General features: G+C 40.6%; 1 protein-coding gene across 21 annotated transcripts in view; it reads right to left on the bottom strand.

The window, feature by feature from the left end:
- ADGRL2 (adhesion G protein-coupled receptor L2) overlaps positions 1-18362 on the bottom strand; it is a 182819-nt gene that overhangs the window by 137676 nt on the left and 26781 nt on the right. For all 21 annotated transcript variants that reach the window (XR_012849964.1, XM_075832902.1, XM_075832903.1 and 18 more), the window contains exon 2: positions 12791-12963. Coding sequence is in view for 20 of the 21 variants with exons in the window: in XM_075832902.1 (XP_075689017.1) it covers positions 12791-12863 (73 nt within the window). In the remaining variant the exon portion in view is untranslated. The remainder of the gene's footprint in view (positions 1-12790; positions 12964-18362) is intronic.

The following is an 18362-nucleotide window of genomic DNA, read 5'->3' as shown; positions in this document are numbered from 1 at the left end:
TATACTATTTTTGCTGTCAAAAACACTGGAACCCCGACTAAATGTAAGAGGTTGTGTTAACAGAGCCAGATAAAAACATTCTTAAAAATGTATAAAGATAAAATTGGCAACAATGAATCATACTTAGAAGGGGCTATTTTGCATCTTGTGATATAGACTAGAAACTGTACTAAAGCATAAATAACCTAAAATCTCACAAGTTTCATGACCTTGTACAGAAGACAGGTCACGTACAGCACAATTCTACATATTCAGGTAATGGAATTTCATGGTATATATATATTTAAAAAAAAATTATACTGAAGAGCAAATAAAATCTCGGAATTTACTTATGACTATTGGGGACACATGAGAGACAAAAAAAAACAAAAAAAAACATTTAGTATTTTTTTTGTAAAGGTTAAAAAAGCTAATTAGTGAGCTGAAAGGTACGTTAAGGCTGGCAAGAGGATTAAGGAACCAAAACTATAAAGTAACATTTTAATCCTTGTCAACTACAACAATCAACTCTTTAGAGATTTGCCTGGGGATTTCTCACTAAGACCTGGAAATGAACACTCACTTCAATGGGTGAGAAGGGAAAAGGGTGTCTAGATATTTAGTTATAGGCTGCGTGGAAACCCCTAACGGACATTCTACCTGGAGATACACATGGTACGGAGATTAGTATCAGAAGAGAAAGTTGTAAGAAAATAAAAGGAAGCCATAAACAAAAATAGAGACCTGAGCACAAAAACAAAAATTTGAAAAAACAAAGCCAATATATCACTTATTACACATAAGGACACACACACGCACATATATATATATATATATAAAATGAATGTGTGTGCGTGTATATGTGTGTGTGTGTATATGTGTGTGCGTGTCTGTGTGTGTGTGTGTGTGCGTGTGTGCGTGTGTGCGTGTGTGCGTGTGTGCGTGTGTGCGTGTGTGCGTGTGTGCGTGTGTGCGTGTGTGCGTGCGTGTGTGCGTGTGTGCGTGTGTGCGCGTGTGCGCGTGTGTGTACACACACACAGATGTGTGTATATGTATATATACACACACACACATTGTGTGTGCGTGTACACACACACACACACTTTTACTAGAAGTCATATGCATTGTCTGCTCACATTATCCAATAACTTAGATAGGGTTTGACTAGAAGGGCTGGGTATTTTTAGCAGTTTTTCGGGGCGTTTACGGCCCTGAAAAATGGCTGAAAATAGGCCGTGCGAACATACCATAAGAGTTACACATTGTGAATACCCGGTCACACATTCCTATTGAAAACTACCCCTGCTTGGCAAAATTCACAGTCTAGCTCTAGTCTCTCCAAGTGCACGGGTCGAAGATTGTATTAAATGGTTTGCGCCCTCCTGCCATTTTCACAAAACTTTGTTTCTCAACATCTATGCAGGGCTAGTAACGTAGCCACAACATTAGCTGGAAATGCCTTTCCAGATCATTACTGTATGTGAAAACCACCACATTCAAATGTCTGTGACCACTTACTTATTAATATAGGGACAACATGGATTAAGTGGCGCCACCTAGGAACCTATTTTCATATTCAATCACAAAAACTAGGCGAGTTCAAGCTTAAAAGCTCTACATGAAATGCACAGTAGATGGAGAAGGGCCTGGAGGTGCATAGCCATCAGCTACCTTCTTAATCCAGCCCCGGCTACAGTAAAGAAGACAAAATAATAATTTTAAAGATCTACAGGTCAAAAGGAGACGATTAATCGAGAACCACTACAGAGAGTGCTCTCCTTCTGACAAAGAGTTAATCCTTTGACCAAGTCACTACCCAGACATTATGTGAAAACAGACGAATAAAGATGCGCCGATCACTTTAAACTCCGAGGAAAGTTCAAGAGACAAAAGGGAAAAAAATGGTATTAGCAGACAAAGCATTTTAGTGTGTGTCATTTCGCCTTAAGGTAGCTTTACCCTTGCATGCACCAACACGAATTGTTCTCATTTCTAAAAACAACCAGTGACAATTTCACCATGTTCCGCACTTCTCATTCTAACAAAATATACGGCATAAATCACAGGATTAAACAGATTATTATGCACTTTAATACTTTGCAGAATATAAAAGGGACATTTCAGTAGCCAGAAACAAAAGGAGGGACAGTGGGGCTTTCTTGGTCTTCTTTTCCATTTAAATCTCTGCTCGACCAAGAGTACGACAGCAATACGCAGCTTAGAAATGGAAAAACGTCAACTAAATATTAATGGGTTTGCAATGGCATACGGGGATAATCGTTCAGAATCTCCCCATTACTCAATGGTCTCCGTAATACGTTTTTCCATTTTGTTTTTAAGTAATCGCACATAAACACAAGGCCACTAGGACTACTAAAGATTGAGGGCAAAAATAATTACTATGAAAAAATAGATCAATCCAAAAAGAGAGCAAGATCCGCACAATGAACCCATCTTGGAAGACAGGATGCACGCCTTTGGGACCCCGACTTAGAGACATCTCAGGATAGAAATCGAAAAAATAGAATTTAAGATTTTTCATAGTCATTTTTACTTGATATTAGTAGTGGTAGTAGTATTGCCAGGGGCGGACAGAGGCAGCAGAGGTCCCCCATACTAGAACAGAGTATGGTTCAGGGCCGGCATCAGAACCCAGTGCACTCGGGCAAAAGTCGGGGACTACTTGGCTGCAGGGTGCTTTATGCAGCTACAGTTACAAGTTTACAGGGTGGTGGGCGCAGCGGCGGACTGCACCAGAGGTTCCTCCGGTGGGCCCAGCCGCTGAACCGCATGGGTGGCGGCGCATAGTAATGCAGAGCGGAGCACCATTGGCTCTATGCCCCACTGCTCACGGACGCAAGGTATATCAGCGTCCCGATGCAGGTGACGTGATTACGCCGGGTCACAGAAAGGAGACATAGGAGTGACAGGACTCATTAGCTCATTGTGGGAACAGGTAAGGTGAGGTTTTTTCTTTTAAAATTTGTATTGTCGCAAAGAGTACCGCACTGATATATAGGGGCAGGAAGGGGGCCTAACTGCTCTAAGGAGACACAAAGTGGGGGCTAACTAATATATAGGGGCTGAAAAGGAGTCCAATACATAGGAGTACAAAGGAGGCCTAGGTTCTCTATGGTGGCCCAAATGGGGTCTAATATATAGGGCATAAACGGGGCCCAACTAATATATAGGAGGACAAAGGGCCATTTTACTGCCGCCACGTGAGTTGCACCGCAAAGGAGTTCACTAAGGTTCTGTCACCCAAGGGCCCACATAAACCCGTAGCCAGACCTGGTATGGGTCACTTGATCTGAAATCGCTTTTTTGAACAATCCACCAGTACGGGTGAATTCACACGCGACCGATTTGCTGTAGAAACATCTGCGACTTAAAATCTGTTCCATACATTGGAATAGGGTGATTTCTGACGCATAGGTCTATATTTCTGCAAATCAAATTCATGATTAATGGACAGTCTCAGGCTTCATTCACATCTGCGTCAGGGCTCCGTTCAGGCATTCCGTCTGAGCTTTTGGTCAGAACAGAGCCCTGACGGAAACAAACGGAAACCATAGGTGTCCATTTGCATCATTGATTTCAATGGTGACAGATCCATTGCAAATGGTTTCCGTTTGTCTCAGTTGTGCAAGGGTTCTGTCGTTTTGACGGAAGCAATACCATACGGAAAGCTCTGACGGAACCCTGACGCAAATGTGAACGAAGCCTTAGAAATTTCTGCAAGAAATCTGCCGTGTGTGAACATATCCTTATTGTGAGCTATAACATTAGCTCATTCCCTTTTACAGGCAACCTGATTGAATGAAGAGGATTTTAAGGTGATCGTGGGTCCCCTTTTCTACTGAGCCCCTATGCAAAATAAATATTTACTCTGGATCTCCAGTCTGTTATTTTTGTATGAATCTTCAAAGGCGGTGTCTATAAAATGCTAAATTACCGTGTATTTCAATGTACCTTGACCCTGCTCGATCATAAATGTTATTTGCAAAACGGTTTTTAAACACCGCAAAAGAGATGGTTTATAGGAGACCTTCACATCAAAACATTCTCTGTAATGTTAAATTATTTACTCTTCAGCTAACATCTGATCTATTGATCAGTACAAAGACTATGCACTATTTATATAAAAACACTACAATCACAAAGTAATCTAATGCACCAACCTGAGACGGTGTATACACCTCTATATATACACAAAGTAAGGCAGAGCAAATGTCAGGAAAACAAAAACTGGAAAATGCAGTAAGTACTGACATAACGTAAAATAATTTCTCATCTTGAAAACCAGCAATTGAAACAAATATTAAAAAAAACAAAAAACACAAATCTGCATTTTATACAATTTATGCTGAACAGAACCTTCATCTACTAAAAGGTAGACAAAACTTACCCAATTTGGGAAAGCAAAATAACCAAAAATCCCATATTTAAGTCCCAACCCTCGATCTTTTACATGCGCTAAATGAGACATTCTGACAAATGACCGGTATATGTGAACGCAATGTACGGTATATTCGGCTACATTTGTGAACGCGCTTCCGCCCAAAAAAAAAAAAAAAAGATAGAAGAATAATAACACAGCCAATATTTTTTAATTATATACTTTTTAATAACTTGAAATATACATTTACGGCTGTGTTCACACCTGCATTACTTTGTTCCGTCATAGGATCAGAATGACGAAACAAACGTAAATGCCGGAGCTTCTGCATGACCGACACTTGTGGTTTCCAACGGAACCCATTGACTTTAATGGGTTCTGTATGGTTTCCATCAGGGAGTCCGTCTTTTTACCAAAACAACTAGTGCAGAATGCCAACTGAGCCTCCAATGCAGATTTAGACGTGGCTTTAGCTTCGTTCACATCTGCATTGGAAACTCCGTTAGGGGTCTCAGTCGCAGAATCGGTGGAGATTACCGCAGACAATAGCGCAGCATGCTGCGCTATCGTCTCCGATAAAATCACGGACACCCGGACGGAAAACCGACAAAACCCATTAGTCAAATGGCTTCTGTTGGCCGCCAGCGGTGTCTGTTGTGCAACGGAAACGTTGCGTTCGTTATTCCCTTGTTCTGCTCCTCTGACGAAGCAGAACATCGGAACACACCAACACAGGTGTGAACCTAGCCTTACTGGTAGTTTAAAAAGAAAAAAAAAATGTATGTATATATATTTATATATTTATTTGAGCGAGCGAGAGAGAGAGATAGAAAGCGAGAGAGGGAAAGAGCGAAATAGAAAGCGAGAGAGGGAAAGAGCGAAATAGAGAGCTAGAGAGAGAAATAAAGAGCGAGCGGATTTACTTTAAAAATGACTAAAAGGAAAATAAAAAAATGGAAAGATTGAATAAAATGGTGTAAAAAGAGTTGAGCAATAAAAATTCTCCAGAGTTTGGCAGCCATATAGACTATATTGTACTGTATTCTGTATTAGGGGTAAAGAAAAAAGTGGCAACATCACGGCCTGCATTGCTCATGTATAAAAGACAAGGGCATATAAAACTAAATTCTCCATTTAATAGGTTTCCTTTTCTGATAAAAGTTATAGCAGATGTGCAATTTGAGAGCAAATTTTATAATTGGGAACTTGTCTCTTGACTATTTAGATTTGGTCGGAACGTGGTATCTTAATTCACTCCAATTCAGCCTCGACTTCCTACTTCATTTTACCATACCACCCCCGGGAACTCTTAATTTTTTTTTTTTAACCTCTTTCTCTCTCCTTTTCCAAATATTACTATTTTGATCTTTGGGTCTCTTTATTAGCTTGTAAAAATTAGGTTTACTGTCGCTCTGTGTATTTTCCTTTGAGTCGCATGAAAGCACCGGTTCTCTCTCCTTGCAGTGGTAGCCAAGAGATTACTTAAGAAATAAAAAGGGAGGGAATTTCCTGAAAGTTAATGACTGTTTAGTACTCCGAAGAAAAAGCCAAAAAGACCCTCTTAACCAGCCGGGAAAAGAGCAAGATCTGTTACGTCAGAAACAAGAAGCCCCCGCAGAACTGGCCATTACGACAGGCAAAAGAACTATTCAAAAATATAGTCAAACCGCTTTAATATTTTACTTCTAAGAAAACAGGAACATAGATGAAATGGAATTATAGTGGAATTAGTTCTTGGCAGGGACAGAATTGTTTTTTCTTCACCACTGCAGGTTATAAAGTCTACATTCGATGCGATGGTTTTTCTTGCCCACAGCGAGAGACGCACTAACCACTGGAACTAACGCAGTGACGGCCCTTTAAGCAGCAGAAACTGGCTGATGTTTATCAAGCAACCAACTGCGAGATCTGTCGGAGAATATCCTTCCATGTGCCACTCAAATTATTTAGCGATACGATGCAAGAAGCCAGCCAAAATAAAATTAACCTCTTCGGCTTTCGAGGAGAACACAAATTCTACAAAGAACCTCGTATCTGTCTGGCAAGAAGGAGGGGGGAGGGGAGTTCATTATGGAATAATGAGTAATTTTCCCACACCTGCAATCTCTCAAAATTATACAGAAATATACAAGATTAACAGCAGGGAATTCATTTCATTTTCTGAAACAGCTGCAAGATTTTGCAAAAAGTACACAGCATTTCCATTCCAGCGTTTTAAAGGGGACGGCTCCAGCAGTCGTCCCAGTTCACGTCTCTAACATAACATTTATTTCCAGTTTTACACTTTTTCATTCATATTAGGTGCTACTAATTTTTACTCTGTTGTCCTTGGCCCAACTTCCATTCCGCAGGCGAGTATTAAGAAATGTGTATGGACTCTCACGTGAACGTTGTGGCTCGAAGCCATGGTAATATTCACATATGCAACTTGTACTCTTCCCTCCTCCCTCTATTTCCAAAAATATTTATACCTTACATAGGTATTTAATACAGTCTCAAAGAACCTGTGTCCCGAGCCGGATTTACAGCATTATAATAACACGGGTAACTTTCAGGTTCTACTTCAGCAAACTAAATGTTGAACAAATAACTGGAGCCTGACCTGGTACACTTCAAAAAAAAAAAAATTTAAAAAAATTCAATTCCCAGCAAGTCCTCTGCACGAATTCCAAAATGTTTTATTTTGTGTTTCTTTTACCCGATATGGGCCATTTGCTGACAAAATGTATACACGTTAAGAAATATGACAAGAATTTGGGACTTTTCTGTTTGTGAAATTCAATAGGTGTTTTTTCACACGGCTGTAAAATACGGAGTGGTTTTCAAGGGAAAACAGCCTCTGATTTTCAGCAGTTTTTTATGCATCAAGCGTTTTTTTACGGCCGTTGTTGGAGCGGTTTTTCTATTGAGACAATGAAAAACGGCTCCAAAAATGGCTGAAGTAGTGACATGGACTTTTTTATGGGGTGTTTTTTTACGCGCCGTTTTTACAAACGGTCGCGTAAAAAAAAACCTGTGTTTTTATGAAACGCCATACTTTCCCATTGCAATTAACTGGCAGATGTTTGGAGGCCTTCAGCCCCCGTATTTTTAGCCATTTTTCGGGGCGCTTACGGACCAAAAAACGGCTAAAATAGGCTGTGTGAACATATTCTGCAAAATACAATTTATTAAGGAATGTGCATTTTTTTTTATTTTTTTAAAACAATATATTAAACCCCCCTTGCCCAATCCACCAGAATAAAAATAAAATACTTTCAAAACTTAAAGGAACACTTAGCCTAAAGATTATTCATTGACATTTGTTAAATCCAGTGTATTGTGCCCTGTTCACGGAAATTTCGGGCTATAGTGTGCAGAAATAGAGAAATATGACGGGATGTCTGCAATATCTGCCCGCATGATCACCATTTTGCGCTTTAATTCTGAGAACCTACAAAACATTGGATGTAAGGCCTCATGCACACGACCATATTTTTTCCCTCCCGTAAATACTGGCGTAAATACGGGTCCGGTGTCACACGTATTCGACCCGTTTTGCACCAGTATTTACGGACCCGTGCCTGTAAATACGGGCCCGGTGTCACCCGTATTCCACCCGTATTTACGGGCACGTATTCTCTGCAAAATTGCACTGCACTAATCGGCAGCCTCTTCTCTCTATCAGTGCAGGATAGAGAGAAGGGACAGCCCTTTCCGAGGTAAAAGTAAAAGAAATTCATACTTACCCGGCCGTTGCCTTGGTGACGCGTCCCTCTCTTGACATCCAGCCCGACATCCCTGGATGACGCGGCAGCCCATGTGACCGCTGCAGCGGTCACATGGGCTGAAACATCATCCAGGGATGTCGGGCCGGATGTCGAGAGGGAAGCGTCACCAAGGCAACGGCCGGTAGGCCGGACTGGAGGAAGAAGCAGGAAGTTCTCGGTAAGTATTAACGTCTTCTTTTTTTTTACAGGTTGCTCTATATTGTGATCGGAATTCACTGTCCAGGGTGCTGAAAGAGTCACTGCCGATCAGTTAACTCTGTCAGCACCCTGGACAGTGACTATTTACTGACGTCGCCTAGCAACGCTGCCGTAATGACGGGTGCACACACGTAGCCACCCGTCATTACGGGAGCTCCATAGACTTCTATGGGCTGCCCATGCCGTTATTACGGCCTGAAATAGGACATGTTCTATCTTTTTCAACGGCACGGGCACCTTCCCGTAAGAAAACGGGAAGGTACCCGTGGCCAATACAAGTCTATGAGCCCGTTATTACGGGTCGTAATTACGACCCGTAATAACGGGAGTTTTTACTGTCGTGTGCATGAGGCCTTAGGCTGTAATACGGTGCCCATAGAAGTCTACTAGGCTCTACTAAACCTTCATATGCCTCGGATATCATACATAGGGTGTACAGGGTTTTCCCGGTCAAGCTCCTTAAGAATCCATTCTATTGGAACCAACATTTCTTCTAGGGGAGAATTTATTCATAATATGGTGCAATAAGGAGGAATCATACGTTAGCAGAAAGAGTGCCTATGGAGCGGTGTGCCCCTATACAGGTGTGGAGCACACATTGTATCTCTAAATTTTATATCCACATCAGTCAACTACAAATGGAAAACCAAGCATCTCCAGCCATGTCCAGTTGGTTTATTACCGATACCCATAAACTGGTAACCTGTAATAAGCTTTGATCTATCGAGCCCCAATCAGACAATGGAAGTCAATGTCCGTTATTTATGGGTTATTGAACATGGCTAGTAATTGAACCACAGATTAAAATAAGCCCCCTAAAAAAAAAAGAAAACTGGTGGAGTAAATAACCATCCCCGAGGCCGTTAGGACTTTTATGGGATTCAACATGGTCATTGTTTTCTACTCTTTTCAAAGTGCTCTTGTATGAGAAATGGACTTTTTTATATAAACTCATCAAAGTCATGTATTTATTGAAGGTTAATTGGCTCTCATATACCCACTACGGTCAAGGTGCCTGAATTACTTCACTCAATCTGCGGCAATGCTGAAAAGCTTTTCAGAAATAAACAATTTTTTTTTGTTTTATTTAAGCCGAGAAATTCAGATAAAATGAGAGGGTGATCTCTACCACTTAAATGATATTTTTAATAAATACAAAGTCGCGCACCTTCGCTGCCCTTGAAAATGTGTTTATTGTGAACAATTTCTTCTGCCTCTTATTAAAAGGTTTCATTTCCGAACTATTTAATTATCTCAACTCCCAATTTTGAAATAGGAGATAAAACGGCACACCGATAGTGTCACTTATTATCTTGTGTTTGTGTCTTTCAAACACGTAATATCAAATAAAAGATGATGTGATAGGTATAAAACCTTAAAATGTACATTGTAGAATGCCGAAAATGTGTCTATCTTCTAATGGTAGGACAAGAAGCCTTTGACAGTACCAACTAAACATTTGGCTTCATAGGAAGGTGGTGCTTCAAACGCTCCTGTGCCGTATTCGGAAAATACAGTTAGCCAATCGGGCACATTTATTCATTTATACCAGGTTTCTGAAAGAATTGATTGAAAAGATTAGCGGAATGAAAGCTATATTTACGAAGCACCTTAAGGCTTATTGAGAGTTGGCTTTTAAGTTGCACTCCAACTACTCTGTAGTCGACTACGATGTTGATTCCGTCAAAATGATGGAACCCTTGCACAACGGTGACAAACAGAAGCTATTTGCACCAGATCCGTCACCATTGAAATCAATGGTGATGTGAACGGTCAGTTTGGAGGCCGTTGACTGGTTCCCCTGACGGAAAGCTCCGACGGAACCCATGAACGGAGTCCTGACACAGATGTGAACAAAGCCTGACTTACAAAAAATTTTGAATGACAGGAATTAGGACGCCCTCTACTCTACCCAGATTTTGAATGGCAGATTACAATGATTTAGCGGGATCCAGCAACAATCTAATGGCTATAGGGCCAGACAAGAATTTAACAGGATGAATTTGGTCTTTCTGATCTTTTTATTCTCCTAGGGATAAATAGTGTTAGGTGTCACTTATTTTCCCTGCTCCACCAAAATAACATGCATGTTTGGCCATGACACACTTGAAAATTAAGGCGGGAAATCAGAGCACATATCGGTTGGCTGGATCACGATTCGGCCGATTGTTACATCAGGTATATAAGTGGGACAGATTATTGAAGGAAAAAGAACCCTGCTTAAAATATCATCCCTTTTACGGACAACTCTTGGCAAGTTGTACAATTTACGAAGACGTGCCCAAAAACTTGGGACCAACACGGCATGACTCAAGATGGCATGCGTAACGATCATATATTATTACATCCCAATTCAAAATATTACTGATACTGAACATAAGAATAATGAGTTATGGTCAGGTAAAAACCAGTAAAATGAAGTTGCCAAATAACCGTTTTTTCAGTAAGCCTCCAAATGTGATGTCATTAGGGGCCTGTTTATAATGTCCATGTAATGACCTAATTTTTCATGGACTGTCACTATCCATGAAAGAACCAAAACAATTGTTAATCAGGGAGACATCTGTTCGTCCTCAGTCCCTATTGTCATCATCACCCTCAATGATCATTTTCCGATCAAAACCACTTGTCTCCTCGTTCATGACCCAATGGCCTTATAAAGACATAAAATTGGAGTGTATATGGCCAACGTAACCGCAAAATTGCTGTTTAATAAACACAATTTTGGATATTTCTTGCTTGATTCACATGTGGAATTATTTAAAAAAAAAGCTATTAAAACAGACATTCAACCCAAGAAATATCAATACGTAGTTAAAAAGTAAAGGAGTTCTTTTAATATTAGAAAAAAAAGTCTCCTTTTTTTTCCCAGCAACAGCACTACTCTCATCCATGGGCTAACTCAGGTATAGCATCTCATGCGCTTTCCAGTAAATGGAGCCAAGATGCAATACCAGACCCACTGTAAAGGATAAGAATGGCGCTTTTTCTGGGGGAAACGCCCCAAAAAAACGAAAACATTTCTTCTAACCCTTTAAGGGTACGTTCTTGCTTCATATACTGCAGTCTTTCGATTGTCTATCTAGAGATGCTGACAAATTTCTTCCTAAGGCTTCACATATAGACTAGATCAATGCTTCAGTTTTTGTGCAGGGGCAAGGTTTAGGGAAACGAAAAAAAATTATTATTTCTTTTACAAGAGTCGTTAAGGAATCATAAAGGAAAAATTATTTTTTAGGAGCTAGCATGTCGAGCTCACGATTCACTGGGTGCATCGATGCAGAACATTTTGCATTGAGAATATTTTATGCCGAAGCATAAACGGTGCAAGTAGAAGAAGGAAGAGTGAAGATATTTCTAAGACACAAACGAACACCTCATTTACCGTATTAGGAAACCTCAATGCGTTAACTGGGGCTGATGTGAAATGAACAAAGGGAAGCATTATCCATGAAGTGACACATTGTGCAAAGAGAGGGAAGGTCTGTGCTTTAGATCACTTCCAGAAGTGAAAGAAAACACAAGCAGTGAAATGAACACGAACTATTGAGATGCTAAAAACACAGCCGGGATGTAATAGTAATCCTCCGATCTTACAAATAAACATATAAGGCCATTAATCAGTGCAAAGGATCCCTTAACAAATGGAATGCCAGGCTAAAGACAAATAGGTATTTCTATACATAGCCTCTCGCCCACAGACGGATCGGGTTTCGCTGCCGCCACTTAGAGGTCAACGTGATCAATACTATACATGAAAACCAAAAAGTCCTGACCAATATTGTAAAATCTCAGGATACGATCAATGCTTGTATATATATATATATTGCTTCTCTACAGTTGTTACAATGATGAGATATATAGAGAATATAATGGGTGGATAACACTAATCCCGATAACTACAAACATGGGGATCATTGACATAAGCCTCGATATATTAGATTCGCAAATACATAGGTCACCTGGTAGCTCTTAAATCAAGGAGATCTAGTAATACAGCCTACAATTCTAATCGGTTCGATAAATATTAGGGCTTTAACGAAGAAAATGTTCAATGAAAATGGAAAAAAGGTCCCAGACAAATCCAAGAACCGATCCGCCTTGTGTGTGCATAGGACCATGAATGGTTAAAAGTTTGGTATTAGAACTTATGTTTTAATTTCCATAACTACGGAATCCTAGATTAATAGGCTTGGTATCTATGTAGACATCTGTATTAAAATCTAGTAGGATTAATACATTAAGTCCCTAGACATCCTTTATAAATTTATGGAGAGCTTCTACAAAAACTTGACCCTCCGGTGAACATCCCACAATGAGCGAGGAGACCACGTCACTATTAGAACGTCGTGGGTAACTGAATATCATAGATTACATAAATCATGGGCCAAAACAACTAGGATCATAAACCGTCTTAATGTCATCTAGGGACAAAAAGGCTTACCTTCTGTACACTGCAGGATGGCGATAAGAAGGAATAACCAATGGGTTTGCATTCTGCTGCCAGGAGCCACCATTATTGATCCCTTGTAATGATTTCTTTGTATTCCTTAATGAATCCAGTTAAACAAGACCAACTTCATTGAGGAGAGGGATAGACATCACTCCTCTTCATGCCTGAAAAGAAATTAACAGTAGTCAGTAAAGAAAACGGTGGGAACACGGAAAATGCTGCGGAAATGACATTTACTCTTAACCATCCTATAGAAGACAACTCTCGAAATCCAAATGGATTTGTAAATCAAAACAGGAGGTCCAAGGAGGAGCAGAGGTCTCGTTTTTAGATGAGGTCTAGGGATGGAAGTTCAACTACCACAAACCACTGATGTCCATAAGACAATCTGCCCATCCATGGACACCCTTGGACACAGACCTTTTTGGCACAGATTTTGACCAAGAAACCGCATCGGAATCAGCACCAACCCCCCCCCCCTCCCCCATTGATTTCAATGGGAGGCAGAGGCATTTTTCCAGGGTGGCTTTTGTCTGCTCGTGAGGAAAAAAGCGGCATTCCGCGGTTTCCATCTCTGACCTCCCATTGAATCAATGGGAGGCAGAAAATACCTGCGGCGCCCGATTCAGAGTGTTTTTCACAGAGTTTTTTGTATTAGCTTGAACAGCCGCGGGGGCAAAAAATGCGGAAAAAGAGTGCAGGCAGTTCAAAATCTGCCTCAAAAGTCCTGAAGGAATTCTGAGGCAGATTTTCTACCTAAGGCCTTATTCACACGGACGTGTCCGTTTTGCGTGCGCAAAAAACGCTGCGTTTTGCGCGCGCAAAAGGTCCGTGTGGCATCAGCATATGGTGCGTGGCTGCGTGATTTTCGCGCAGCCTGCATCATTATGACACTCTGGTTTTATGTTTTATGACTTTAATGGGTGCGTGCTGCGTGAAACACGGCCAAATATAGGACATGTCGTGAGTTTTATGCAGCGCGTATACGCTGCGTGAATTCACTGACAGTCTGAACGGCCCCATTCATTAACATAGGTCCGTGCGACGCGCGTGAAAATCACGTGCGTTGCACGGACGTATAACACGTTCGTGTGAATAAGGCCTTAGTGTGACCCGGCGACTCAAGTCACAGTAGAAAAATGGCAGTATTAAGTCAAACAGGATATTCTAGCCACAATGTAACGCTTCGTTCATGCATCATGCTCAATACTCAAACAATACAGAGAATGATGCTTAAAATTCTACACATTCCAAAGAAACATCAAACGTGTCAAAGCAAAATCACTTCCTAAAGTTCAGACAACACCAAAACAATACAGGCTCAGGTGAGTCACTAAACAAAGTAGGAGTCAGGACTGACTGCCCTGTAATCTAGATGAACACCTTCCCCTCAAACAAGGTATTACTTAAAGGGGAAGTCTTGTCAAGTAGCATTAGTTCAAATTACATTAGCAGAGTAACTAAAACATCAGAATTTGACTAAATGATCACTAAAAATAAAAGTAATGTTTTTTTGGTTAATACCATATTGCAGGTTCCACTAAGCCAACATTAATGTTTTCATTAAAACATTTTTTTAATTCTTTTTGGTTTTAATATAAAGTCAACCGTACAGACAGAAGATAACTTGCCAGCCTCTCAACTTCACCACAAACATGCATGTTCAGCTCTGCCAAGCGCTCACTTATATTCCAATGAGAAAGGTGGATTAGGCCGTTGCCAGATTCCTCTGGTGATTGGTTCTCTCATGTGGGAACAACAAATCTCTCCTTTACCAGACATTGCCATTGGGGGATTGTAGGAGGTCCGTAGACCCTAGATTAGCCGATTCCGCTGAAATAGTCAGGTTTGGCCGGCTTTAGATGCTCATTCAATACTTTTTTTTATAAATTGGGATAAAATAAAGCATATGTAGTCCACCAACGTATGTTTAAAAAAAATGTGATCCCTGAAAAAACGATTAGTCATGCCTGATCTCTATGGGTTGGATAAAGTACTGGACTCCCTAAGGAGGTGTCTGCTTTATCTTTAGACATAAGCAATTGATTCTGCAAGGAAGAACAGACGGAAAAAAAATATTTCTTCTTCCAACTGTGGTCCTCAGCAGTTGGCGCCTTATGTTTTTTTTTTTTCCCGGTCTAAATCAATAGAAAAAAAATAAGTTATAAGATTTAACACTACCCCTTTTCCGTCCAATTTTCCTTCTACTTGCGGTTGAACTTAATGGACACATCTTTTTTCTACTGTACCGACTATGTAACCATGTGATTATTACCCGATCTATATTGGTAAGCAGGAGCCGTAGATGTATTTCATAATCTTCCCTCTATTGTTACACTTTCTAGAACCTCTTTAAGGGATTGTCCACACACAACGGAATTGCTGCAGAAAACTGCTGCAGACAATCCGCTGCGGCAAAAACTCACAATTTCCTGCGTTTTTTACGGCAGAAAATGGTGCGTATTTTGAAGCATTTTTAACAATGTTAGGAAACGGAGACATCTCCTCTGAAAAACGCAGCCATTCTGACCACTTTCCGCAGCAGGACTTGACGCGCTGTGGTCCGAAAAATACGCACCGCAGGTCAATTTCCGCTCTGAACTTTTATGCAGCGTGTGGATGAGATTTGTTAAATCTCATCTACTATGCTCAGACTGTATTCTGCTGAGTTTTTTCCGTCCGAAACTCCCTCCGGAAAAACCGCGGAAATTCCGCAGAGTGTGGACGAGCCTTAAATGTCAGAAGCTTCTGAAATCTAAAAAACATCAAAATGACACTGCTGAAAGTTATTTTATGCGGTGCCACCTCCCAAAGACAAGCAAGAACATAGTAAATACGTGAATCCCTGGCATCCACATAAAATACAGACATTGAGATATTCTTCCGTACTCAAGTCTTTTCAACCAAAAGATCTCATGAACATCCTTTGTTGAGTTAAAGGCCTATCAAAGATCCTATAATGCTGACATATGAAAAGCCTGTTAATGCATCACTGGCTCGCTCTCGCATCTCGCGAGCCGACCAATGAGTTACGGGAACGCGTCTTAGTACCTGACAGGCTTCTCTTTAACGGTTCTGCTTGTAAAGTAGGAAAGCATTTATAGTCTTCCTGAAAACCGACTGTTTACATGTGCTATAATGTAACATGTAACGTTCCAGGCATGTCCGCCAGACAATCAGATAGACGTATCGCGGATCAGAAAGCTGGCCCGAAACAAACATTTTAAAAGTTTCCTCATAAGTTATTCATAGTAGAGGAAACAATTCCAGGATATAAAACCTTTATATCAAATCATATCAATTCACAAGGACCCAGTAACATCACTGAGGCATGAGGCACAAGCAGATGATATGGTTCCTTAGAGAGGCATTTGGTTACAAAACCAAAATAATTTTTCGTACCTCCGAAACGTCACTGGTTTTCTAGGCTATATTCTTAGCTTGGTTTACAAAATGTCTACCCTCATTGTGTATGGAAGAAAAAAAATCCAAAATCATTGTCCAGACATGCATTTCCATACTATACATAAATGGTTCATGTAGGGATCCATTTTAATGTGCAAGTTAAAAGGGATTGTCCGGTTTAGAAAACCCATTTTGAAATACTTTATTCGGAGTTAATGGTGGAGGGTTGTCCCATTCTGGACAACTATCTATTAACCAGAGGGGAGAGGGACTACAAATACATTCTTTCGAACTGAAGGGCACCAGAGCATTACTGGGACAGACCATTTATTTCTATGTGCACCATGTAATGCATAATTCTTCCTGTCGGGGCACTGCAGGGGAATTGAACACTTGGGGAAACTGACAGCAACAGATTACAGCTGATCACCTGGGATTTCAGCAGAAAGACACCGTCTTAAAAAAATAAAAGGGAAATAAAGAAACCGCTTGTCAAAAGTCGATGATGAGAACTATGGGTGCCTCAAAGGCCCTTTTACACTGGCCGATAATAGGCCGGTGCAGGAAGCGCCGATCAACGAGACATCGTTGATCTGTGCTCGTTTGCTCCTGTCACACGGAGCTATGGACGGGGTCAAGCGGTCGTTACTCCGATCGCCCGTCCGCATACGTTATGTCGGCAGCGCGTCTCCCTGTTTACACAGGGAGATGTGCTGCCGATTACGATAATATTTTACTTTTTTAAAATGATGCGATCAGCAGATGATCGAACGTTTGCTTGTTCATCTGCTGATCGCTGCCCTGTTTACACATTCTATGAACGCTCGTCTGCACGATAATCGCCCAGTGTAAAACCCCCTTTAGCGTCCGCAGATATTTACTTGGATATGTGGGAATGCCCCCAACATAGGCAACGTTCACATTGCCCAATTTAATCCAACCATTAAAATTCCGCTTTAAAAAAAAAAATTTCCAAAATGAGTAAAAAACATGGAAATAGATAAAAAATAATGTAAGGCTACATTCACACAAGCGTGTCCGATTTGCAGGCGTAAAAAAAAAAAGTTACGTTTTTCCTCCATTTCATTTCCGTGCGCCTTCAGCGTGCTTTGCGGTGGCATGCATTTTTCACGTCCGTGCAAGCACTTATTTTTTTTATTTCTCTGCATGTCTTTGTAACGGATGCCTGAAACACGGACAGCATGCGGTTGTCCTCCATGTACTGTACATGGTTTTCAGGCACCCATAGACTTCAATGAGCGACTAGGTAAAAAAAAAAACACACCAATATAGGACGTGCAGCGAGTTTCACGCAATGGATGTCTGAATAGCCCCATTGAAATGAATGGGTCCATGTGCGGTGTGTTCAAACGCGCAGCACACGGAAGAGGAACGCGCTTGTCTAAATGAGCCCGGATTGTAACGCTTCACACTCAAGTGACGAATAGCTTAAAAAAAAGAAAGGGAGAGGGGCATGAAGAAAATATGTAAAAGATGTGTAGACAGGTCTTACATAGACCAACTCAGACAATTTAATTAAAAGCAGATTTAAAAGGGAAGGAAAAAAATTCAGCGTCTGTAATCTTAAAAGGAACCTTAAAAGAAAACGTAACCAGCAGAGAAAGAGGACATATGTTCCATGTTAGCAGTCTGGGAGGAGACAGTTATATATGTCTTCACTCCGCTATACACATTAACACCTTCCTTATACATCAGTCACATGGGTGCAATCTAAATTCACTTCTGTGTCCCATCTATTGATTCAGCTGCCGCCGTCCTCTCTGAGTCAACGAAGGAACCAAACAATACTAACACAAGGTGTCTAAAATATCACTCACACAATGATTAATCTATAGGTGGACGCCATATAAACACCATACACATCATAAATGTACAATTACACCATCATAACCCGACACAGGTCAGAATCCATACATGGGAATTGTATAAAACCTGGAATTGGGAACCAGCAAATGAAGATTTAACATAGATTCGTAGAGCGTGAAGTATTAGCAGTCTAATAATAACAACCACCACCAACAAAAACTACTGTAGTTGTAACAATTTACATTTTGGTGAAGAATAAAAAATATTTCTTCTTTTTGTGACTGCATTAAAATAAATGTTAAAAAAAACACCTTATTTAAAATAAAAATGC

Source organism: Rhinoderma darwinii, chromosome 7, assembly GCF_050947455.1.
Source record: "Rhinoderma darwinii isolate aRhiDar2 chromosome 7, aRhiDar2.hap1, whole genome shotgun sequence".
Lineage (NCBI taxonomy): Eukaryota > Metazoa > Chordata > Amphibia > Anura > Rhinodermatidae > Rhinoderma > Rhinoderma darwinii.
Note: the sequence above shows the minus strand (reverse complement) of the source record. Positions and strands in the feature narration are given on the sequence as shown.